Source organism: Arvicola amphibius, chromosome 5 (genome assembly GCF_903992535.2).
Source record: "Arvicola amphibius chromosome 5, mArvAmp1.2, whole genome shotgun sequence".
Lineage (NCBI taxonomy): Eukaryota > Metazoa > Chordata > Mammalia > Rodentia > Cricetidae > Arvicola > Arvicola amphibius.
In genome coordinates, this window is record NC_052051.1 from 98,444,935 (window position 1) to 98,471,222 (window position 26,288).

The window sequence follows — 26,288 nt, forward strand, 5'->3', positions numbered from 1 at the left end:
GTGAATATGTAATATGCAAGATATCTGATATGTGATCTCCAAAGGAATGGCAATCCACAGGTTGAGAACCCTGTGCCAGACAGCATTATGTTAAGCAAAGAAAGTCAAACTCAGAAAGACAAAGGCTACATGATTTCTCTCAACTGCAGAAGCCTAGCCCTTATGCAGATATGTAAAAGCACACCTATGTGGGAACATAACTCCCTGGGGGAAGGAATGAGAAAATCAGGAAGAAGGTGAACAGGGTCCTCAGTGTGATGCACTTGTACAAGAATGTCTTCGTGTCACTGTGTGTGTGCAATGGATATTTGTTAATCAAAACTGCACTTTAAAAAAAGGCGGGTATTTGGTTACAATGAGGTAGCATTACGCATGGCAAGGTAGTCTGAGTGATCTGTGTGTTCTCAAACCTGTCAATACTGGATCATTACCTTTAACTTGAACGCTTCAGATTTTATACTTAGATTTACAATTACTTAATAATAAAGGTATTTATAGGACTCACTATGCAAGCACGTGGAACCAAGTTTGAATCCCCAGCACCCACTTAAAATGCTGGGCACAGAGGTGTATGCCAGTGGTCCCAACTCTGGGAATGAAACATGAACCCGAGTTGTTGGCCATCCAGCTAAATAAATCGGCACACTCCGGGTTCAAAAATAAGATGGAAAAAGACTGAGAAAGATACATGACAGCAAGCTCTGGCTTCAGACACACACACACACACACACACACACACGGAGGGGGTATTTGTGTCTGTCATATAATTACAGGGCAGGTGGTCTGCAGAAGGGAAGGTCTGGACCGTGGACTAAGGGGAGGGGGGAGGGGAGTGAAGGGAGGGGGCTCCAGCACACTTCAGGATTAGGGTATGTGATCCCAGAAAGCAGCCCCACAGATGGACTCTATTGTCCAAGGAAGAGGAAAGCAACCTTGAGAGGAACACATGACTAGGCAAGCCCTGAAGAGTGAGAGCCTATTTTTAAATCTCCGTGCTTACTACAGGAGTCAGGTTCCTTCCCACCATACCACATTTGACCTCTGTGTGATCAATGGACAAACAGCCCTCGTCCTGGCTCCCGAGCAGCCTCAGATGGAGGCCCAGGGTGCCGCTCCACGCACACGGAAGAGCATGGAGAGCGGACACGGTACTCACATGTACATGTACTTGTCCAGCTTTGCGGCAAAGTGACGCGGCATCTCTCCACAGCCATAGTAGTTCCGGTCGTTTTCCGGCAGATGATCCACGTCATGGAAGATCACGCAGTCCCAGGTGTTGTCTTTCATGGCCTCTTTGAAGCCCACGTTAAAGAGCATCGCGCGATTGAACGGTTGTGTGCCAGTCTCCATGGAGCAGAGAAAACCAGAAATGCACTCAGACTTGGTCATGTGATACTTTCCACCACTTCTTAATTTGTTGTATCATAGTCAAGTAATAATTATATCATGGTAATGAGATACACAAGTCAGAACCATATGTCAGGCTTCCCAAACTCAACCAGACACCACTTACCAATGGAGGGTTTGTTCTGAGTGACCGACACCACTCAGCTATTACAGAGTTGATATACACAGATTATGGATGCTGTATCACTGGGAGATATACCTTGGGGGCCACCATTATGCATGTCCGACGCCACTGACTGATGATGTTACAGGCATAGGACTGCATGCTGTTTAAATTTACTTATGACACATTTTGATGACAAAGAAGAGAACCAGACAACTGTTGCTATCTCCTCTACTGGCACACTATATAGATATGAACACATCAACTTGTATTTCTGCTTTACTTCAAAAATGCCAGATCACTGACTACGTATGACCAAGTTTAAAGATAAAATAATAAAAGACATTACATCAAAGAACACATAAACAACTTAAAAAAGCATGTGCTGTACTTTCTGCTGCTGCTTTCTATGAGATTAACAATGAGGCCAGGAGAGCACTCAAGAGCCCTGTCTGCTCTCACAGAGGAACCGAGTGTGTTCCTGGCAACCGTGTCACGTGTCACGCAGTTCACAACCATCTGGGACTCCAGTCTAAGGAGTCTGACGTCTCTGACCTCCTCAGGACTTGCACTCAACTGCACATGCCCACTTAAAACAATAAAAATAAATCATTTTTTTATTAAGACAGGAGGAAGAGGCTGTGGCTCAGTGGTAAGAATATTTGCCTAGTATGCTTGGAATCCTGGATTTGCTCCCTAAAGTGGGAGATGAAGAGATTAAGGCTGGAAACTGAAGGTGACTCCCAAGCAGACCCTTCTCTGTATAACAAAGATGGGCATCCTCCAGGAGGGACAGATGCACTGGGAAGGCCTCTGAAGTACAGGAAAGCACTGTCACACAGCACACACCAGCTTCCTTCCTGCGGTAGCCATTACAGTGCACTGGCAACACTGGGTTGTTTTTTTAATTCTCTATTCCTGCTTATGGTAAAACAAGAATATTTTAACGGACACAATAGAGAAACTTATTACATAAAATCCAAGTTCCCATATTGCAACCCCTTTCCTTTATTCATAATGATGACACAGTCTGCAGCAAACAACAAAGCTTGCTTCAGCATCTGAAGATTAAGGCCCTTACAAATGCTTAGCGTTTTACAAATCATCCCCCAACACCTAAGAAATGGGATTTGGCAGGGGTGAAGGAGTCAGGCAGTGTGGCCAGCATCAGAGTATGGCCTTGGGAGAAACACCACTCAGTGTGGGGCACAGGTTCCCACAAACTCGAGGTCACAGAAAGCACACTGCTTTCATAAGGAAAAGGAAGCAAATTATAATATTATTATTGGCACATCGATATTGGCTTTGCTAAACTACTTGTTTCCTAAGGTCTTAAAATCTGCTTCTATAAAACGTGGATACAACACTTAGAGGTTGAGGCAGAGGAATTTCTATTTCTAAGCCATTTTCATCAGCCCATAGTGCACTGCTTCAACCCTTCTGCATGTTTATTCTGCGATCTGTGTACACACTTGGAAGCTAGCTCTTGCTCTGTTAACTTTAGATATTTTCTACAATATACTCTGGAGGCAGAGGAGTTAAATCATACCACCGCCCTCCCTTCCCACCTCCCAACCATGGTTGCCTTGATTTTTGGTTAAATTAATTAAGTGTACATTATTAGCACTGTGCAAATATTTCCTCAGTGCTAAGTGAATTGATTTTTTTCTTTGTGGAGGAGATTAGCTAGCTTTCTGTATAACTAGAAAGGACAGTCGATAGAACCTACACCTTTAGTAACTGATGTAATTACGGAAATTTCAGATCCTCTCTCAGCTCCTAGTCTCCTCAGTTCAGTTCCCACTGTCCTTACGGGCAGCCACGTGACTCCCATCCAGGCTTCTGCTTCACACTCTTGATCACCCATGTCTTTTATGTGGCTTACTTAATTTGCAGTGGTATGTCTTTCAGATGTGTGTGTGTGTGTACACTTGTGTATTTCATCAATAAACGACTGAAAATGCCACGGTCTACCCTTGAATTGACATTCTGGGTATTCATGGGCAAAGTGCCTTTCTTTCTCTAGAACCTGTAAGTCAGGCTCTTAGGCACCTGCAATGGCAGGATAGCTCACATGTTCCTGATTCTTTTTTTAATATTTATTTATTTATTATGCATACAATATTCTGTCTGTGTGTATTTCTGCAGGCCAGAAGAGGGCACCAGACCTCATTAAAGATGGTTGTGAGCCACCATGTGGTTGCCAGGAATTGAACTCAGGACCTTTGGAAGAGCAGGCAATGCTCTTAACCACTGAGCCATCTCTCCAGCCCCATGTTCCTGATTCTTACCCATCATTTTCTTGTAATCTCCTTAATATCGTATCTTTTCCATTTCATTCTAAAATTAGAAAATACTGTGCTTTGTAATGCATGTGCGCTTTATTCACACGTGCATCGTGACACATGCTCTCTGCTTCTGAAATCCCCCCCCCCCTGCCCTGGATGTCCTAGAACTCTCTATGCAGAGCAGATGGGTCTTGAACTCACTGAGATTTTTCTGCCTCTGCTTCCCAAGTGCTGGGATTAAAGGCGTGCACGATACCTAGCTTTGGAAATTTTTCTTCAATTTTTTTTTTTTTTTTTAGCCTTTTCCTTCCATACTCCCCAAATTTTTTTCTGCTGTGGTTCTTCCAGATGAGTGTGTATATTTGTTATACATTAATATATTAAAAATTGCAGCAAAACTTGGTCACTTAAGAAAAGCCACAGATGGGAGATGTAACTGGTTGACAGTGCTGGATCCCTAGTACTAGGGAAGCTGAACAGAAATGAAACCGACCACGTCATCCACAGAAATGGAGTCTCCTGAGCAGGCTGAAGCAGTTGTGCCCGTGACCTACTCTCAAGCAAGACTGCCCCTATTCTGGTAGAGTTCCCCGGGCAGTTTACCTTGTCTCCCAGGGCCTCTTGAAGGATGGTTATCTTCACACAAAAGGGATGCCCTTAGACTCTGCTTTCTTACATTTTGGTTCTACTGTAGGAGTTATTTTGTCTCCTACCTGTTCTTCCAGAAGCTTCATCCACCACGTTTTCAGTCCCACTGACATTCTACTCCGATTGCTCTTCCTTTATGACGAACCAATCTCGGTTCAGAAAGAAGCTTTCACTTCTCTGATAGCTCCGTGGATCCTGGTTCTGAGAGTGGGTGGATTTTATCTTTGTTCTCTCATTACCTTGCTTGACTGTGTCTCATTTGTGGACATGTTCTTTAAAACCTGGAGCTCTGTGGCTGCCTGTTCATGTTTAAGACTGAAGTACTGGATGAAGGCGCTCTCTCTAGTGCTCACACTGCTTATCACTGCATCAGTAAATAATTCTCCTCTAATAAAACCCACCCAACCACTGTTGGCAATGTCCTGTATCTCCAGAGCCCAGGCATCACCCTATCCTTTTCGATGACCGCAGAGGCTTTCTAACTGGTCTCCTCGTGTCCTTCCTGTCTCACCTGTGACTCATTCTGTACGTAGACCCCAATGGTTTTGTTTATGAGTTGTCATCTGCATGCCACATGATAATTTACTATCTCACCCTTCCAGAACATTAAGGGGCTTTAGTTGGTGTGATGGGGAGTCTCAATGAGGGGTTGTCTACAGATCAACTTTGGGCATGCCTGTGAAAGATTTACCTTGATTGTAGGGATTAACACAGTTAAGTAAGGCCAAGCCCACTGCGGGCAGTTTAATTCCCTGGCTTTGGGTCCTGGGCTACATGAGAATAGAGACGAAAGGAGAAGCAGGTGTAAGTGTGTTCATCTCTCTCTCTGCTCTTGACTGTGGATGAGATAGTCCATCACCATTTATAAAGCAGCTGATCTCTTCTTCGTTAGTTCCTTTGTTGAGATAGTCCATCACCATTTGTAAAGCAGCTGATCTCTTCTTCGTTAGTTCCTTTGTTGAGATAGTCCATCACCATTTGTAAAGCAGCTGATCTCTTCTTCGTTAGTTCCTTTGTTGGAAGTGAGTTCTGGTCTTTCTGTCCTGTTCCATTAAATTTGCTTGCTGTTTCTATAAGAAGCCCTTTTGCAATTTCTCCTCCATTCTCAGTAGAATATAAAACATTAATAATGGACAAAGTATGGCTTGACTTGTATTACTAAGGGCTATTTTTTGATAGCAATTATTCAGATTTTTATTGAAGACTGTTTTTTACTAAGGACTGAAGAATATCCAATTAAAATTTTTCTTTTGTAATTTATTTAAAAAAAACCCTTCTTGGCTTTTACTATGTGGCTAATGTGACACATGTGTGCATATGTTGGCATGTCTCTAGCTTGTGTATTGTGTATTTGCCTCACACCACTGAGATAGGGCCTCACCGTGTAGCTCTTCCTGGCTTCATTGGTGCTCACTATACAGACTGGGCTGGCCTTTCCACAGAGATCCAACCGCTGGTGCCTCCCGAATGCCGAGACTAAAGGGATGTGCAGTGGTACCTGGCCCCAGCATGTGTACTTTTCAACATAGCAACTTATCCTATTAAAAACTGACCTTCTAAGAAATGCTCACCAGTCAGGATTTGAAGCTACTTTCACGACAGCTGTAGCTGTGCATCTACGCTGTTGTCAGAGACGGCTAGCCTTCTCTTTTAAACCATCATCCACCCATAGTGTGCAGGGGGTGAGCACTCTCCGGACTTTGGTGCTGGTCAACAACTTTGCGGCTGTGGCAGAACATCTACCAGAGCAGCTGAGATCCGCATTTTAACTCTCTAGTCTCTGAAGTCTGAATCTCAGCCTTGATCGATACTAAACCAGGAACACATATTCGATAGTACAGGACAACCGAAGAGCACCCCAGAAAGCCAGAGAATCGAGGGGTGTGCATGGCTTTGCCTCCTCTCTGAAGATGAGCCGAGAGATAAAGGTCTGTTGGGCGATTAGCCCACAACGATAAACTCACTCCCAACAAAGGGCTAAGGAGGAAAAGATCAGCTGTCTTCTAGATGCTGATGAAAGAACTAAAAATCCACAGGACAAAAGAAAAACCTCCCTTCCTCCTTACCTCACACCACATACAAAGATTAACTCAGAGGGATTAGCCCACCTAGGAGAGCTAGAACCACAAATGTTCTGGAGAAAAACATTCTGAAAGTATCTGAGAACCAGTCTCAACTATAAAACAAGAAGCGAGAACTATGAAAAAAATCAAATAACTGAACTTGATTAAAATGAAAACCTTTACTTTTCAATAAAACCCTATTTGAGGTTGGGGATGTATCTCAGTGGTAGAGTATTTAAATAGCAGGTGCAAGGCCCTGGGTTTAATCCCAGTACCGAAGGGGGAAAAACACAAACACTATCAAGAAATTAAAGGGCAGACCACAGTCTGAAGATAAATACTTGCCAAGCATGACTCACAAATGACCTACGACTAGAATACACAAAGAATTCTGCAGCCTGACAGATACCTCAAATAAAATAACAGAAGATTAAACAGAGACTTCCTAATCTACATCAACAGCATTGAGACTCATCAACCAAGTTGATGAGTAGGGGAAGGAATGTAATGTGATCGGGAAGGCCAGCATGATGGAGAGCTTCAGTGGTCAACTCGACACAACCTAGAATCACCCGAGAACGGAGTCGCAATGAGGGAGTGTCTATATATTGGGCTGGTCCATGGGCATGTCCGTGGGGTCATAATTACAGTAATTGGTGTGGGTAGAGCCAAGCAACTGTAGGTGGCACTGCTTCCTGCCTGTCTGGAGCTGTGGAGAAGGAAGGCTGAGCTAAGCCAGGAAGCAGGTGAGCACGGTCATTATTCTCAGCCTGATTGTGGGAGTGATGGCTATTTTAGGTCCCGGCCACGACGGACTACAACGTGGAGTTGTGAGGTAAAATAAGCCTTCTCCCGAGTTGCCTTTTGTCGGGGCATTTTATCACAGCAACAGAAATGAAAGTCAGTTCAGAATACACTGCCTACCGCTGAGCTTCCAGAAAGAGAGGCCTAAGTCAGAAGAAAGCGCTCTCTTCAAGGGGTAGCTCACTATTTTAGGTTTCTGAGACAGCGCTTTAGAAAAGAATAGAAATAAAATCACGAATTCTTTCATTACACGTATAGCCTTAAACAGAGGCACAGACTACAGCAGTAAGGCAAGGTCATTTCAACTCTATGTAGCCTAGGCCAGCCTGCATAGCATCCATTCATGGCAAGTATCTATATATTGGGCTGGTCCATGTAATGTCAAGTTTTTGTTTGTCTTGTTTCTTGCTTTGCCAAAATTTATTTATTAATTCCACTCTCTTCCTGTTTATCTCTTGTTCTGAAAGAACTCCAGACTCCCATCTGGAAGGGATTCTGGGCACCACAGATTTGATTCTCTACGTAATTTCTCTGACCTGTCAATCACTGGATGGGCATTTCCTTACTGAGCTGGTCTCTGCTGTGAAAGGGATAGTTCTACCGTCCATATCGGTCTAAGTGCCGCCGACAAGCTACGCGTGTGTCTACAACAGAAACAGCCAAGGCTCTGCTACCAAGAAATGTAATTCTAAAAATGGAAAACTAAAAACACAGAACAGAAAATGACCATTGCATACCACTTCTCCCTTTAAGGACTACTACCTGGCTCTACTCAGGCACCCTTTATTACCTAATAAGGTCAAGACAATATGAGCTTTCCAGGCTAGTCAGCAGTAGAACCCCCTAGACAAAGGACTCCCCCATCAAGAATTAGCAATGCTTCACATTGAAACAACAATATGAAACCTTTATGTATTAAAATGCATAGGTCAGAAATGGAAAACACTTTCAAAATAAAACAGAGTGGATGTGTCTGAGGTCACTGATATAATGAGTGCACCCCTAATTCAGAGCAGGACAGGACATTGGGGACATTCCAACATGCCCCATCAGGAGCCCAGGCAGTTGCACAGGACTAAATACTCTCAAGTATCTTGTATTACAAAAGAAGCAATGTCCCCAAGCAAATTGCCCTTAGTGGAGATTTTTAAGCACAAATCAAATTCACAAAGATAAGAAGAGCAGAAGGGGAATAATGTTACAAGTCCAGCATTTAACTCTGTAGGATGAGCATCAGCCATTTACTTATAAAGCAGTTTGGCAATCTAATAGGTAGTATAAAGCCATAAAATATATCAAAGCTATTACCTCAAAATCAAGCATAACCCCTGCTCAATTCATTTGACCAGATTGTAATTATTAAAAAAAAATACAAGTTCAATCCCAAATATGATTTCATTCAATCCTAAATCCAAGGATGACTCACCGACGAACTTTGGCTGAGTATTCTTAATCAAACTCCATCACAATTGAAGTTCTAGAATATTTAGTGGCATTCTGAAAAGCGTCCTCACCTGTTCAATGACATAAAAGGCAAATTCCAGCCGTTGTTTCTGGAGCATCGGAATTAGGTGCAGGAAAAAAATTGGAAGATGTTCATGGCGGTTACGGAAGGGGATGAGAACGGCCACCTTCAAAACAGAACAGAACACCTGCAGCATGAGCAAGGCAGGGTCGCAGCAAGCCCTGCAGGTGCATAAAACAGCTGAGCCCTGGAACCTTCCAGTGCCGTCACGTCACAGCCTTGTGAATTTCTCACCAGACTTCCACACTGTGCTCACACAGGTTCGGCCACTATTTCACACCTACTAAGGTCTTGTGAAACCAGCAGGAACAGAAGCACTCCTAAGCACTACTCATCCCCTACAGACACTCACAGACACACACACACATTCACAGACACATACATGCATACAGACACATACACACAGACATACACACACACACACACTCTCACAGACACACACACATGCATCCTTAACTTCTAGGGTTTAAACTTTACCAGAGAAGCAAAATCTTACACATCAGATTCAGACCTTCACAAAGCTAAAGTATCTTCTAATTCACTTTCCTTAATTTTTGAGTTAAACTGGCTTTATTGTGGCTGGTAACTTGACAATAAAGCTTGAAATCAATACAGTATATTTTCTACACATGATAAATTTCAAAAATCACCAAATTTTCAAACAATTTTAAAAAATGAAAAGGTTACTAAAACACGTCTATACCACTCTAGATTCTGGATTTTGAAAGAACCATAAGTTTGTTGAAATTTTTATTTAGACCAAATATACTGAACCAAAAGAATAAAAAAAAACTACAAATAATTGAAATTGCTAAGTTCTGGGACTCATTTCACTTGTAAAATCAGGACATGACCTTAGGCATTGTTAACAACAAAAAATCAACAATGGAGATAAGGGTATAGTCAAAGGTGAACCCTGGGTCCTGGATTCAGCTCCCAACACCAGAAAAAACAAACAAACAAACAAAACATGATATTTAGCCATGTATATTGCCAGAATTGCAAATGGAAAAAAAAGCTGAGTCAAGGGTTTACTCAGAAGGAGATCCGGCTTAGTAAACCTGAGGGCGTGTAGACTAGAAAGGCCACACTTCTCTTTCCTTTCCTGAGGTGATAGCGAGAACAGAGACAGTCTGCGAGGCTGGCATTCCCATGCTGTCATGGGCAGTGTTACATCGTAAATCACAGGACCACCATGATTCCGACGCCCTGTGGACCCCACTCCCATTTGATTTGCCCAGAAGATATCTCTGAGCTCAGAACAGTGAGGATCAGGATGATGCTACTGCGATATCCAGGACTCCCTCCCCATTCCCCCACTTGGTGACTACTGAAGATGCTAAGCAGGGACTTGAAGGTGAGCTTCAGTATGGCTGGCACACTGGAGGAATTCCTAAATCAATAAGCAGCCAACCAGCTCCCAGGGCCCCGATTCACACCAAAGTCCAAGGGAGAGCTAGTCAGATGGTGAGGACTAGTCCTTGCTGTCCCTTGTTGTCCCTTACTGAGCTCCGGTCAGTGGGGGCGGCAGTGAAATCTACCCTCCTGGCTTTGCCTCAGGCTACAAGTTGCTGACTTGATACAAATAGGCTCCAGAAGCAATTAAGGCAAATTAGAGCTATTAGAGAGGGAGATGACAAATTGCCTGAGGATCCAGCACTGAAACTTGCTCTCTGGCCCCTCCTCCCACAACACAGTACATATGTGGCATTCACCATTTACACAATAATAAATTTTTAAAAATCAAATTATAGGGCCTGGAGAGATGCCTTAGTGGTTAAGAGTGCTTGCTGCTCTTCAGAGGACCTGAGTTCCATTCCCAACATACGCCTCACAACCACCTGTAACTCCAGCTCCAGATAAGGGGATCTGACATTCTTTTCTACACACACGCATGTGTACACACTCATGAAACATAAATCTTAAAAGAAAATCAAATTATAGATATTTAAGCGAAGAAGCCACCAAATAAGTGACAATCCATTAATGACAGCCCATGTGAAGTAAATACAACTAGGTTGAGGAGCTGAACAGGTAAGGATCAGCAAACATCAAGGTCAGTCTTTAATACAGAGAGAGCTTCAGTGGAGCATATGAAACACCAAGAGACTTGGGCTTGAAGGTTTGTTGTTGCTGTTGTTCATTTTCTATCTTAGTAAGGAACTGAGAATGTTCTTAAAGAAAGCATCCTGGCAAACAAAAGAAACTTTTAATAGTAAATTCCTGTCCAAAAGACAAGCAGATGCTATCACGTTTGAAGTGACAGGCCTAAAGCTATATATGTGTGTGCACCTGGTGTGTGTGTGTGTGTGTGTGTGTGTGTATTTTCATTAAAATAAAGCTACATAATATCTTTAAAATTAACTTGGTGTTATGACATTCCTATATGTGGGGCAATGTTCTTAATAGTTTATAATTTATTGTTGAGAAAGAGAGCACAGTGTCCCATGTTATTCACGTTGAGGGTCTTTCTTCCACAGGTGTGAACTTGGAGAAATCCCTCTCTTGTGGAAACATGGGGAAGACAGAAGTTCTTCCTCACTGCCTCTTGTTCAAGAAAAATTACACCATTCAGTCACTTCCCATTTCAAAGCACTAGTCTTACTGAATTATCTGTGCACTTCCCCCTTGTTTATTTCCTCCTAAGTACACAATGAGGAGACAATAAAGAAAACGTCTGCCACGTAGACTTCGCCCAGCAAGACCCCGCCCCTGCACACACTCTGAAGAACTCCACTGCTTACGCCAGGGTCCTGCCCCAGCACACACTCTGAAGGACTCCACTGCTTACACCAGGGTCCTGCCCCAGCACACACTCTGAAGAACTCCACTGCTTACGCCAGGGTCCTGCCCCGGCACACACTCTGAAGGACTCCACCGCTTCTTTATACCAGGGTCCTGCCCCGGTACACGCTCTGAAGAACTCCACCACTTACACCAGCTTTTCTCCAGGTTGCTTTAGAGCCCAGCTAGCTGTTGCCACTGAATCAGATGGAAACATAAGAGCTACTGAGCTCCCATTCTGCTGGAGGTTTTAGCTACCTTCCCCTTCTTCCTTATTTCCAGGGCCTGCAGGAACAAATTTCAGCCTGATAAAGAGGAGAGGAGGCAGTTCTTGTCTGTTCTCTTTACAAGAGGTTAATGTCTGATGACTTTGTTCAAGAACTGCCTTGTATGGTTGAATACATATATTCATCCTGTAAGTTCTGTTCCTCTAGAGAACCTTGACTAATAGATTCACTAAGAGGCTCAAAGCTGATCTAAGGGCTATCATACAGCCCCTACATCAAAGGAGCTAAGTTTTTTTAATCCCTAAATTGCTTTGCTCCCATGAATTCCTCCGATCCTAATCAGTCACATGAGCATACAGCTCACTAATAGCTCTAATTAAGAATGACCCCTGTGGTTCCAGCTGTCCCAAAAAATAGAAGAAAATACTCTAGAAAAGTGAAGACCCATCCAGTACAAACCACAGTAAGCAGAATGAACAAGTCTCCTGATCCTAACTATGCCACCAGTTCGATACACACATCCTGTGTCCTGTTTACGTCTTAGCAATGGCCTTTGTGGCATGCCTCAGCTGTCATGACTCTGTTTTTTCTTACATAGCATTCAACATATACACTCCCCACTCAAGCAATAAAAACAACCCATTTTCCAAGAGCATTTTCTAAAGTAGATTGCTTCATACAGATACAACTGCTTAAAGGATCTATAAAGAAATATGAAAATTCATTTATGAAATTATAAAATATTTCCCTAAAATTTGCACTGAAATGCATTGAGGCAGCTTTCTAAGTTGCTTGAGGTCATGAGAAAACTGAACCTTTATTTATTCTTGTGTAATAAGGCCCCAAAGGCATTTATTAATCTCATAAACCCAACTCAACAAAACTGCTCTGTTTACCTCAAACAAAATATTCTGCTACACCAGGGATGTGGGAGAAATGCATGCTTCCCTGAACAGGAGTTCAAGGTCAGGTCAATGATGTCACAGGATCTTTATCAGATGATGAACAAAACATCATTCACCTTCCTACTAGGGATTTTGCTTTGATATTAACATACAAATATGTTAGAAGAACACTGTTATTTTTTAAAAGGGCTATTCCCAGGTTAAAGTCACATCAAATCTTGAGGGTATACCACCCGTTCGATGACAGCTGGTTTTCATTTCCAGTACACGGTGCCATGCTGAACTCTAACACAGCACCATTATACAAATATTCCTTTAGGGTCACTTTCACAGGATTGAGAGCAACTTCCAACCAGTTCTCTTGGCTGTTGTTTTGTTTTCGTTTGTTTGTTTGTTTTAGTGCACAAGAGGCTGACTCACTCCCTTATGATTTTTCAAACAGGCCATTAAATAGAATTCTGAAAACCAAGCAAAGAGCTCGAAGCCCTCCCTTCCAAGTTTGACCATGAACTCTGAGAGGCCTCTGGGGACTGACTGAGAAACAGTTTGGCAGCCCCAGACTGAATCCAACTGAAAATAAGGACATTAGCATCCTTCCTGTGAGCTCTCCATTCCAGAAACTGGTGGGAAATACCTACAGGCGTCAGCAGTCATTGGCTCAACGGCCTCTCCCCTGAACAAGGCAGTACCAAAAAGAAATCCATTCTGCAAGTTAGACTGGTCTCACCTTTTCACCAGAAACCCTGGGACCCTGAACACAGGAGCACACTCTGTGCAGGTACAGACGCCCTTACAGTCTTCAAAAGAGCAGCGCTGACTGCAAGGAAGCTATAAAGGTCTGCGCGTTATATACTTACTTTTTTATACTTTCATTTTATCAAAAATTAAAAAAAAAATATTTTGCTCTCTGTTTTGAACAAAGCACACCTTGTCCCTAAATCCTTAGTCACTGTCACATAGCCTTTGAGGAAAAATGCCTCACCTTCCACCTGGGCTTGCAGTCTTTGGGCCTCCAGTGGCCTCCTGGCCCAATCTCTACGTCCTTGGAGAAGAGCTGATGAACTTCATCAAAACTGATCTCACTCACGTTGACACTGAGGAATCCCCCTGCAAGACAAAACACATGAAAAAACCAGCATCAGTCATAGAGTGACGGGCAGTACAGGTTATTCCTGTCATCACCACGTACTTACTGACTAACACCTCCTTTCACTTTGAGATGGTAACTAGTATGGCTACCCCACTATATTTGGCACATTGGCTGAAGAGAACAAAATTCTCCAGCTCTTCGCTTTTTAGTAAAAACACTTCTAAGTAAAAATCTATGTATTTAATATATTTGGAAAATGTTGAACCTCATTCTAACACAGCACACTCTAATGTGTGTGTGTGTCAAGTATGTGTGCATGCATGGATGTGCACATGAATGGCGTGCATGCATAGGGCAGAGGATAACTTCTCTGTCTCAGTCCTCAGGTACCTTCTGCCTTGTGTTTGAGACAGGGCCTTTCATTGGCCGGGATGTGCAGTTTATAGGCTAAATGTGCTACAAGGGAACAGAATCCACGGTGTCTGCCTCTCATCGCTTCATCACATGTACATCACATGTACACGCCAACATATCTGGCTTTTTATGTGCCTTCTGGTGGCCTAAACTCAGGCCCTCATGTTTGGGAGGCAGAAGTTCTCCAAATCATCCATCTCCCTAGCCCTTAAAACTCTTCAAGAGTGAAGAGTTAATCGAGTGATCAGAGGGACCTGAATCCTAGAGCCTACTAGGGGACATTGTGCTTTCTCTGCCTCAGCTTCCCCATCTGTAGGAGCGTGCAATGATGCTTGCCCTCCAAGATGATCACATCCATTTAATTCAAAAGCCAGCAGTATCAGCAGGCTCCATAGCCACAGATAAAATGGACCTCACATCAAAACATGACATTTTTCTTGTCATTATTCCCTAAACAAACTAAACACACGATACCTACAAGCTATTAGGTATTATTACTAATCCCGGGGTGGTTAAAAGCATACATGAGGCCATGCATAGGTTGCGTGCAAATATGACATTTTATGTAAGGGACTGAGGTATCCATAGACTAGAGCACACTGGACAGGAAGGTCCTGAAATCAATTCCCCCACGGACCCTAAGAAAGGACTGTCACCTGTAGGAAGGATAGGGGACAGGACAGACACTAGATATACTCAGGAAGCATTGGTTGCTATCACTATTATTTACGGACCTTCTCCCCCATCCTCCAGCCCCTGGAGAGAGAACACAGGGCCCCATATAAGGTATTGAGAAAGGAGAGAAAGATAGAAGAATTAAAGACACATAAAAAGGAAAACAAGCTTCTCACCCTAACTATTTTACATTTCTTGCTGGTTGATAATCAAGAATTTGCAATGTACTGGTAAAAGTAAGCACAAAGGCAGTGTTTGGTCTCCCAAAGGGCGGTGAAACAGCAAATGATGCTTTCTTGGGGCCAGAATGTTTGTGGGCTTGAGTTGCAGTCTGTTAGCACTACTCTAGACCCCAAACATAAACCCTGCATCTCAGGAGACCACCTTACAATTTTATTTACAAAAAAAAATCAAGAAAAGATTCCTAAAGATAAATGAGCAAACCAGCTTAGTTTATATATGTTTAAACTTTACCTAACCTGTAAACTGTTTAAAGTCTGTTGGAAATTACATTCTCTGAACAATGTAACTTACAAAGCCACATAATCATGTATACAGCCACCTAAAGACACTTGGTCTTCTTATGTTGTATGTCTCGCAACCTATCTTTGCTTCACTCTGGCTGGTCCTGAAACACATTTCTGCAGTACAGTCAAGGACCAGGCTTACCTAAGAGGTCTCTACGGCACCTTCCTGTTCATGTTGATACTACTATTGAGCCAAATCCCCAGTTATAGACTTGTTACTGAAGACAGAGATGGAATCTCACTAAGTAGTAGCCTAGGATAGCCTTGAACTCCCACAGGTTGGTTGGTTGGGTTTGGTAGTGCTGGTGACTGAACCCACGACACACATTAAGCAAGTGTTCTATCACTGAACTATATCTCATCCACCCCATTTGCTTGTTTTAATTGTGAAAAAAAGCCTTGCCAAGTTGTTTTAGCTGCAGTCATTCTGTCTTAGTCTCCTGAGGAGCTGGGATTACAGACCCACACCACCAGGTGCAACCCTAGCCTTGAACTCTCATTTGCTTCAGCTTCCTGGTTAGGCTTCTAGACATGCACCATTATAACTGGACCCCTGACACATCGTTTTTCTTTTTTAAAATTGTGTGTGTGGCGGGGTGTCAGGGGGTAAGATGTCCTTCTGTATATGTGTTGCTTTTATTGGTTAATGAATAAAGCTGCTTTGCCCTATGGAAGGGCAGAATATAGCCAGGCTGGAAGATATATATATATAGAGAGAGAGTAGGCAGAGTCAGAGAGACGCCATGTAGTTGCTGTAGGAGAAGGACATGCTGGAACCTTACTAGTAGGCCACACCTTTAATAGAAAAGGGTTAATTTAAGATGTAAGAGCTACTTAATAAGAAGCTTGCGCTAATAGGCCAAACAATGTTGTATTTAATATAGTTTTGTGTAGTTATTCGGGATAGCCGGGAAATGAACGAGCTGTCTCCATTTACTTGTGTGTGTGTGTATGTGTGTGGGGGGGGTGAGAGAGAGAGAGAGAGAGAGAGAGAGAGAGAGCGAGCAGCTGCCCTTGAAGTCAAATGAGCCTCCGTTGTAAGCTACCTTAAGTGGGTGCTGGGAACCAAACTTGGGTCCTTTATTCTAGGCCCCCACTCCCAGTAGTTCTTAAGAAAGAAAATTTGCAAATATAAGTCAACGTATTTATTCTGAGTGCCTGCCATGTACCAGGCCCCTGATTATACAGAGCTGAAAAGTCAGGAATTTCTAAGACACTGTTGGTCTACCAAGCAATGAGTCTCCAATGTAACTAACACTCATGCGTCTACTGTGAAACGAGACTGAATTCTTCTCAGTCTAGTCAACTCCTGAACTAAGAGCTGGAAGTTTCTCAGTCCTCCAGGAACTGTGCAGCAGCTGCTCACTACGTTGGTCCCCCAACGTCCCCCATCTTCAGTAAAGCCAGGAAGATGGAACCACGGGTCATCTTTTAGCAGCTCACTAACCTGTCACCTGCTCAAGTCCAGAGAGGTACAACACAGTCTAGAATGCCCTTGGGTCAATTCTCCCTCCTAACTTCCTGGCATCATAAAGGATAAACCAGCAGCCCTCTCCCAGCCACAACTGCGCACAGGACATACTTGGTTCTGTCCAGACATCCCCTGCCTTCCCTCCTCTGGATGCTCAGGTCTCTCCACAGCCTCTGCTCCCACCCCACCTCACCTGGGGAAGCAGGGCCATCAGAGACTGCAGGCAGCATTTGCTGTAGTCGTAAGTGCCGATTCTCCCCAGAGTGAACTAGGGAAATCCATCTTCTAATGCCAGCCTGCTCTACTGATGAATTTATAAACAAATCCCCACACTTCGGTGAGACAAATCGCAAAGTGTCTCTTAAAAGACAATCTGACCGTTTTAAAGATTTTAAGATCTTTAAAACGGTCAGATTGCAGTATGTAAACCAGAATGAAGCCAGTGAACTTAGAAAGACAAGTCAAATATAAGAGTAACAGTAGACATCAGGCCCGAAATACCAAGACTTGATCACAAAAAAACCTCATCAAATAAAAATCACACAAATAGCTGGGAGGTGGTGTCTCACGCCTTTGATTCCAGCACTCAGGAGCCTGAGGCAGGCTGATCTCTGAGTTTGAGGTTAGCCTGCTCTACAAAGCAAGCTGCAGGAATGTGTCAGAAAGAAAAAAAGAAAGAAAGAAATCACAAATAAATCAGATGCATTTCAAAGCACGTTACTAAAATGATAGAGATCAGGCTAAATTACACGCAGCTTGCGCAAGTAATTGAAGTTTGTGTTCCTGCACTGTTAAACAACATTTTGTCTTTTCTCCAGCTTTCTTGGCTCAGCATCTGTAATCATCAGCAGCAGCTTTCCCCCAGCATCCCTTGCAGTTTAATTTCTATCTCCAATGTATATACACGGTCCACTAAATTAGGAGTCAGGCTTTCTGGGTTCCTGCTGGCTGCCCAGAGGATGTCTGACACCTGAGGTGACCTGTTTTCATCTTCCTCCTGATTGCCTCCTAATGGGTAACCCACATCACCCGCTATGAGCTTTTCTGTGTACCCATAGGAAATGTAGAACGCCCTGGAATCCTAACACCTTATTAGCTGAAGGGCAGAGATGACCCAGTGACATGCAGCCATCCCGCCAGCCATAGCAGCAACACCATTCTGGGATGCAGGTCTTCTGATTCCTAAGGAAAGCCTCTTTTACTTCTTATATACAGCTGGTCCCTACAAGAGTGTCAGTGCCAACAATGAGGACCCTAAGAGAGACATACATAGATCTAATCTACATGGGAAGTAGAAAAAGACAAGATCTCCTGAGTAAATTGGGAGCATGGGGACTTGGGAGAGGGTTAAAGAGGAGGGAAGAGGGGTAGGGAGGGGAGCAAAGAGAAATGTAGAGCTCAATAAAAATGAATTTAAAAAAAAGAGTGTCAGTGCTTTACAAAAGCATTTGAGAGCCACCTGCTGAGAAGGAGCCAGGAGTGTGTACACACCCTTCACCCTTACTGCTTGTACAAGGAGCCACCAGCCAGGCCAGCCAGCCCGCGAGTTTATTTGCAGTGGGTATACAGAGCTTCCCAGAGACTGGTACCTTCACCCGTCCAGGCTAAACTCCTTCTCTTCTCTAGCCAATAAGTGAATTCTGCCTGCTGTTAAAGATTGAAAGATCAAAGAAACAAATACATTCACTAAAATCCACTTGCCCTTACTCAGAAGTAGAATCAATCAGCAAACAATACAAATAAAACAATTTATCACAACAAATTTCCCTCTTTGGAGGGTGGGGCGAGAGTCAGAAAGTATAGAGCAAGCTACAAAGCACCTGCACTGGAAACCTGGCCAAGGCTAGCCACCTGTCAGTCTTGCAGCCACGCCCACAGGCCCAAGGACTGTTGTGAAAGAGAATACTGTAGCTGCTCCACTTTTGACAAAGACTCCAAACCTCCTGAAGACACTGACCTCCTGTCTTGACGCTGGACCGGAGGGCCCAGAGCCTGTTAGGCTCTCAAGGACCAAAAAGACAGGCGTATGGTGATGTGAACTGTAACACATCCCCAGACACAATCCAGAGCTGTTCTTTATTTTTCCTATTAAACACAGTTCTCAGAATCACAAACAACTCAGGTGAATTACTCAAGCTTGCGTCCTCCTCACAGCTCGAGTGAAATATGTAAGGCTTGCAATCTGCAGATGGCTGCTCTTTCCCATAAATCAACAGTGCAAAATGATTTCATCACTCACATGGGGGTCTCCATCAGTCTTTGGTGTAAAAGGTCTAATTTTTAGTTCTTTGCCTTTGCGACTGTTCTGTTTCCAGGGTATTAGAGAGACCCTGTCCAGGGCTCAAGGGACAGTGTGAAAGACTCCCAGGAATATTCCTCTCTGGTGAGAAGGCTGCTCTCTCCCCCACCCTCCTGAGCCTCCCAGTCTAGCTCCGTGGCTGAATGGCTATGACTCACACTGCCATCGGTCACCTATGTCCTCTCTGAGGCTCGCACTAGGCACTCCTTCAGATGCCTCACATAGACTGCTTGACTTCTAGAATTTCCATAACTGTTTTAACAAATGTTTTCTTACTCAGCTATTCTTGAAATGACCAAACCAGAGCTTTCTATGCATATAAGTTTTCAGTTACAAATCCCAATGCTAACTGCAGTGCCTTTGGCATGTATGAATGGATGGTGGGTAGGAGGGTGTGCAGATGGTGGGTGGGTGGATGAGTAGTTAGATATGTAGATGGGTGAGTGGGTGGATGAATAGATGGGTGGATGAATGGACGGGTGGATGTGTATATGGGTGGATGGATGGATGGGTGGATGGACAGGTGGCTGGGCATACGGGTGGATGAAAGGGGAGGGTGGGTGGGTGGATGGATGAGTGGGTGGATGGGTAGATTGGTGGATGAAGGGGTGGGTGGGTGGATGGAAGGGTATATGGGAGGGAGCGGGTAGGAGGGGGTAGGAAGATTTATAGATAGATATGAAGATGGGTGAGTGGGTGGATAAATGCGAGTAGATGGATGGATGGATGGATGAATATATGGGTTATGAAAGGGGTGGGTAGGTGGATGGATGGATGGATGGATGGATGGATGATGAATAGATGGGTGGGTGGGTGGATGGATAGATGGATGGGTAGACGGATGGATATATGAATACATGATAGATGGATGGATGGATGGATGGATAGGTGGGTGGGTGGGTAGATGCATGCATGGTGGCAGTAAGCTGTTGTACCCCATGTCCTTTCTTTTGTGCTTTTGTATTCTCTGACTCAACCAGGTGCTACAACACATCTCTAAAAACACTTGTACCAAAAATATCGCATGTGTAAATGATCCAAACTGGCAGACCCCATCACTGCCCAGGCCCTTGTCTTCTAATCTAAACAGTACACAATTCTTAACGCCCATTTTTCTCTCTTGCTCGTATTTTTCCTTGACTCGTTCTGATCAACTAATTAAAAACTACCAACTAGCTGAACCTCCAGCCAACCTTTACGGCTTCTGTTCCTCGTTCTGCCTTGTAATCCCCCTGTGAACTCTGGGAATTCCTAGGAGGACCCACACCTTTCATCAGATGCTTCCAAATTGCCCTCTCCTCCCCCAACAATAAAAAGCCTGACCATTCCCTTGGAAGACACAAGCTGCCACCACTACTGCTCTCTGTCCTTGCTTCTGAGACACACATCCATTAGTCCTTTCTGCTTTGGCATAGGGTTCAACGTGTGCATTAAATGCAATGCTTCTTTTTTGTTCCCCAAAAGCCACTACACAAATGAAATCAAGAAAATCCAGCTCATCATCTGCCTCTCCTTTTCAAATGTGTTCCCAGAGAAACACACATACTAGGAAATCCCCACGCATGTGTCCCAGTGGTCTGCACAAATCGTCAGCCCTTCTGGCTCACCTCGCAAAGATCCTTCTCCTGCTTGCAAACTGTAGGGAAGGCGCCCACACGGCCGAATCCACCGCTCCAACGTTGAGCATGAAGAATACATCCACGCTCTCCCTCTCACCAAACTGCTTCCTTGCACCACAAACAGCACCTTCCGGTTCACAGCTCCATTCCCTGACAAGCGCCTCCTGCCCTGCACACTCTCTGGCATCCACTGCCCTCCTGTGTAGCCTCCTCCTTTCTCACCCCCTTTCCCTTCCTGCAAGTTCCTTCCATGGCCTCTCGGTTGTGTCTTCTTTTTTCCTGTCTTAATATTACCTCAGTATCCAGCCTCATAAAAAAGATTTGCCAAACAAGGGGGTGTTCGTGTTAAAATGTACGTTTTGGGCCCCCCTGTCAACACCTCTGTGTCAAGAGATGCCCACGGGTCATGTCTGTGGCTCCCAGTTCTAATTGTGTATATTTTCGGCTGCTGAGTTTGACCTCCCAAAGGAAGAATTTAGAATCCAGCCTTCAGGAAAAGACAGTCATGTGATTACAAAAGGCTGAAAAGCAATAAACAGTATAAAGACAGGCTACTCTGCAAAATGCCTTGCCACATGGTGGCTTGAGGGTACCGAGCAATGGCAAGTCTGTCTCCAGATCTGAGTGTGGCTGAGGGCAACTGTGAGCTCTGCCAAGTGGCACCAAGAGGCACTTCTCAGTGTGGGCCAGGCCTTGTTTGTGCTCCTCTAACTCTCGATCTAACTGGCAACCCAGGTTTCCTAGAGTTTCTCTAGTATTTTCCCATAGATTCTGTCTTCTTAAGCCACATATAGTATGGTTTGCAACAAAGAAGCCAGAGCTTTGCTTAGAGGTCTGTGTTGTTTGACTGGTGGAGGCCTGGGTTTGAAGAAACAGCCCGGCTGACTACCTGTCCTCCGTGAACCCAGGAACCACAGCCGATGGCCTGAATCCCATCACAGAACCCTCACCAACGCTGGCTTCTCCTCTCTGCACTTCTCACACCTGGACTCAAATCTGACCCTGAAGCAAGGGTTATGTGTGCCAGAATTCTTCACCTAACACAGAGCACTGAAGAAAAACTACAGATTAACCCAGCATGAGGTGACAATACCATCTAAGGCCTCCAATACATCCACCTTCGTACAAACACAAGGGTCATGTTGTGAGCGCGTTGGCAGCCTTTCTTGGTTATCTGGTGAGTCACCTTTAATTAGTGATTAGCTGACTCTACGTTCCATTCCGTTCCTACCTTTCATGGCACTTCGTCCTTGCCTGATTGTTTGTTCTGTGTTCTCCCCTGCCCGCCCTACCTTCTCCCTCCCTTCTTCTGTCCCTTCCTCTCTCCTTCCTTCCCTTCCTGCCTCCTCTTCCCACTACCCCCACCACCTCTGTCTCATGCACATATAGACCTCTTAATTGCACCGAGCATCATGGAAGCAAGGCCTTAAGTTTCTAGATTCATCTCCACAGGGACTGTCCACCATGTAGCCTCCGGGACCAGCCTCCCTGTTCCCCACAGCTAGCTCATCAACCTGAGGCCATCCCTGTGTCCCTTCCGTTTCTCTACAGACTCCATTCTTTGCAACATCTCCCAGCCTTCTTCTCTGTTCTCCTGCAGTGCTCCAACCACACTGGCGAGCAGCTCTCCTGGTCTCTGAGCCCACCAGTCAGGTTCTGGACCCTCGTTCTCATCCTCTAGCCCAATAAACTTTTATCTTTTAAAATCATCCAGGTGGAACAGATTTGAAACATTCTTTTTTTGAAACCAATGAAAAGAGGGGCTGGAGCTGGGTGGTACTGGTGTGTGCCTTAATCCCAGCATGTGGGAGGTAGAGGCAAGAGTTCGAGGCCAGCTTGGTCTATAGAGGGAGTTCCAGGACAACCAGGACTACAAAGGAAACCCTGTCTCAAAAACCCTAAGTTTGAAGATCATCCTGGTTTATAACCCTGACTGACTTCTAGTTGCTGGCATAGATCTTCGGCTCACTGAGTTCAGTGACCTTTACCCAGTTCCTCATTCCACCTGCTCTCAGGAACAGTTGATCCCCAGGACTCTGTTCTGACTTCCATGTGTCGTTCCCAGTTTCCTCTATTAATCACATCTCACCCCATAATTGCAGGCCTCTCAGAGCCCAGTCCTCAGCCTGCTTTCTGTCTCACTTCCTATTTCCAACCATGTTCCTCTAACAAAATTCAGACCCCAAGTTATGTCTCCTGAACTCCCAATAAAACATGCCCAACTGAACTCATGAATTTCCTCATTCTCCACCGTGATACATATCTGAGTTGTTGCTTCAGTAAAGGAGCACCAAGTCAGACAACCTTTAGGCAGACAGGACATCTGGCCAAGGTTGCCACATGCCTCACCAGTGACCTGACTCCACCCTCTCCCTAACCGCTTTGAAACTCATCTGAACACCCCTGTGAAGAATACACTTAGTCTATCATTTATCTCCGGACCTTTAATGGTCTCATTTCCCCTTGCACATGGCCCCAGATCCTCCCTTGAAAGCCGTCTCGTGGTTGCCTGCGGATCCCCCAGCAGCATCCACAGACCCTTCCACTCCAGCCTCATCTTCAGAGCCACCCACTCACAGTGCCTCCAGTTGGAGTGCCCTCCCGGCTGCGGGAACAGCCCAGGCTGTTCTTTCAGCTCCTGCAGGACTGGCTGGAAGACCCAGCTCCAAAGTCCTCAGAGTCTCTCCTTTCCGCCTCTCGCCTCACCTTGAGGACAGAACACCGCTTTTCTCTGGGTGCTGCCTGCTCCTCCCAGTTCTGCTGGATCACACTAGCTGTGCTCCTGTGGGAGCCCCCCCCTTAACAACAGACATCCACATGATTGACAGTTTGTTGCATTAAGCATTGTGTGAGCTCTTCTAAAGTTTACTTGCTTTTCACCTTTGCTGAATTTCAATCCACTCATTAAAATCCATCTTAGCAAGCTCCTGCATTGGTAAGGTTTGCAGCTACGGGGACTATCAGGGCAAGGACAGGATAAGGAAGAGTCACTGCCAGTGCATTCTATTTGAGTGGCAGTCAGACAATTGGACGGAAGTTAAGTCCATCTTCATTGTTATGCAGCATGCACAGCTGACATTTTCCAGCTATGCCCCACAGAAAAACCAAAACATCCGTGCTAAGCACTTGTGTTTATGCTCTGGGAAGGCAGATTTCTATTTCGCTTGGTTATCACCAAGAGCCTAATATAGATTCAAAAAAGCTGAGAGTGGATTTGCCCTCTGGAGAGCCTATAAATATTAAATAGCAAAGAAATAGTCAGCCAGGCTGTGGTGGCACATGCCTTTAATCCCAGCACTCGGGAGGCAGAGGCAGGCGAATCCCTGTGATTTCAAGGCCAGCCTTGTCTACAAGAGCTAGTTCTAGGACAGCTAAGACTGCTACACAGGGAAACCCTGTCTCAAAAAACCATAAAAAAATAGACTTTGTAGTATGATTGGCCACTATTGAATATCAAACACTGCTGAAATTCAAACTCCACAGTATGGAAATCTGGGACTGGCCATCCTACGGCAGCACTAAGGGAGACCACAGAAGACTCCAGAAGGGAGACTTATACTCCCTTAATCCAGCACACCAACATCAGTTCACATCACAGCTAGCAGCTACCGGGAAATTATTGATCGCCCATATTTGAATGTTTTGCATCCAACTACATCTTAGAAAGTTATTATATTCAATTATTTTGTATACTACAAGAGTTTGCACTCAGACATCACATAGCACCACTCTCTGTGGCCACAGGGATCTGTTCTAAGGCTGCACAGCCAGGTATAAAGCCTCAGGATGACACACATGCCTCATCCCCTTGGTGATTACAAAGTCTGGCTCCATCAAAAAAAAGGGGGGGAGAAGGAAGGAATCCAATTAGTATTGGTTGAGTTTCACGTGCCATACTGCGATTCATCCCCATTCACACTTAAGGTGGCACTGCAATCCGGGTGTTACAGATGGGTACAGAGATGCCCTGGGCAGAGTCACATGACCAGCAAAGGTCTGTCTCTCTGTCTCTCTCTCTTCAAAGGACCCTCTCTGCAGAAGCCTCATTATGTTGGCTATACTTAGAGTTCCCATTCTGAAATATCACCAGTACATGACTACATTTTCTGTCAAATAATGCACTTGCCCTGATTCCCTGGACATGAGACTGGTGCTCAGTTTTAAGCTAGGAACCATGCAGAAGCCTGCTGTAAACAGGTAGCTGTCAATCCAGTGGAGAGGCAGCCCCAGAGCCCACAGCAGCCAAGCTGGACTCAAGCACCAAGCCAGAGAAGCCACCCAACAGGAGCTGTAGGACTGCAGGAGAGGGCTGCTGGCAGGAGGTCCTGGCAGGCAGACACTTTCAAACTGTTTAATTAGTATCCATAAACCACTAATGAAGAAAATGGTCACTAAACTAAGGACAAAGATTTCTTGCAACTATAATTCCCTGAATATGCAAATTATGAAGAGAAAATTACTGTAATCAATACTCAACAGAACACTTCCCAGTGGCTTCAATATTGCACAGACAAAAACATTTACTTTGGGAAAACAAGGCTGTCATAACAAATGACAGAGGAGGAGGCCACAGGAGTCACTTCTTGTCATTTTTTTGTGTAGGACAGACAGAGCTAGCACGAGCCACTTTGTGTCATTTCTCACCGTGGGACACAGAGCTAGCATGATCAGATTCACTTGATCATTTGTTTATTTTGCTAATTCCAGGGCACAGTTTAGATCAATAAAACCAGAACCTTTTGGGCTGTGCCAAAACAGGACAGAGGCTCTCTCCCCAGGCAATTTTTCTATACAGCCTGGGTGAGGTCAGGATCTAGGTCAGGAGGCTGGTATACCAAGCCTCATCAGCATCAGCAGGGCCCTGGGACTTTAAAATGAAATTTCCCAGTGCCACATTAGCCACACTGAAAGGAAACTCGGAGGGACGCAGGGCTCTACAGAACCTTTTGGGTGGTTCAGATGCACCCTCCATGGAGAAAGACCATTTCTGCTACAAGCCACAACATTATACAGTAATTGCTCAGCCAATTTTCCATTTATCAGAACCAAGGGATCTGGTAAAGGCTAAACCAAAAGGCAAGGCTTTTTGGTGTTACTGCTCTGTAACCTTTGTGTTACATATTTGGGAATTAATTCCCACAGTTCAGAACAGTTTCCCACTGCTAGGCCTCCGTTCCTCTTCCCTAGGTAAATGACGAGATCTGCCTTCCTGCAATTACCTTTACCAGTAGGCATTTGGTCAGAGTTTAGGGTCCAGGCAAAGAGTATCCCATTTAAGATATTCACAGATCTCCAAGGACACAGAATTACTACCTGTCCACGCTGCTACTCTGGTTTTACCCTACAACACCCACGATCAGAACGGCTGATTACAGCAGAGCCCAGAACTGATAATTTAGAGGCCTGGGTCTCTTCTTCGCGTAGAGCAGTGAGTCTAAC

The 26,288-nt window shown here is 44.6% G+C and overlaps 1 protein-coding gene across 1 annotated transcript in view; it reads right to left on the reverse strand.

Moving 5' to 3' along the window:
• The window catches only part of B4galt6 (beta-1,4-galactosyltransferase 6), a 75,242-nt gene that overhangs the window by 5,896 nt on the left and 43,058 nt on the right, over positions 1-26,288 (reverse strand). The window contains exons 4-6 of the mRNA XM_038330449.1: positions 13,737-13,861; positions 8,828-8,944; positions 1,157-1,344 (exon numbers count right to left, since the gene is read on the reverse strand). Coding sequence (XP_038186377.1) covers positions 1,157-1,344; positions 8,828-8,944; positions 13,737-13,861 — 430 coding nt within the window. The remainder of the gene's footprint in view (positions 1-1,156; positions 1,345-8,827; positions 8,945-13,736; positions 13,862-26,288) is intronic.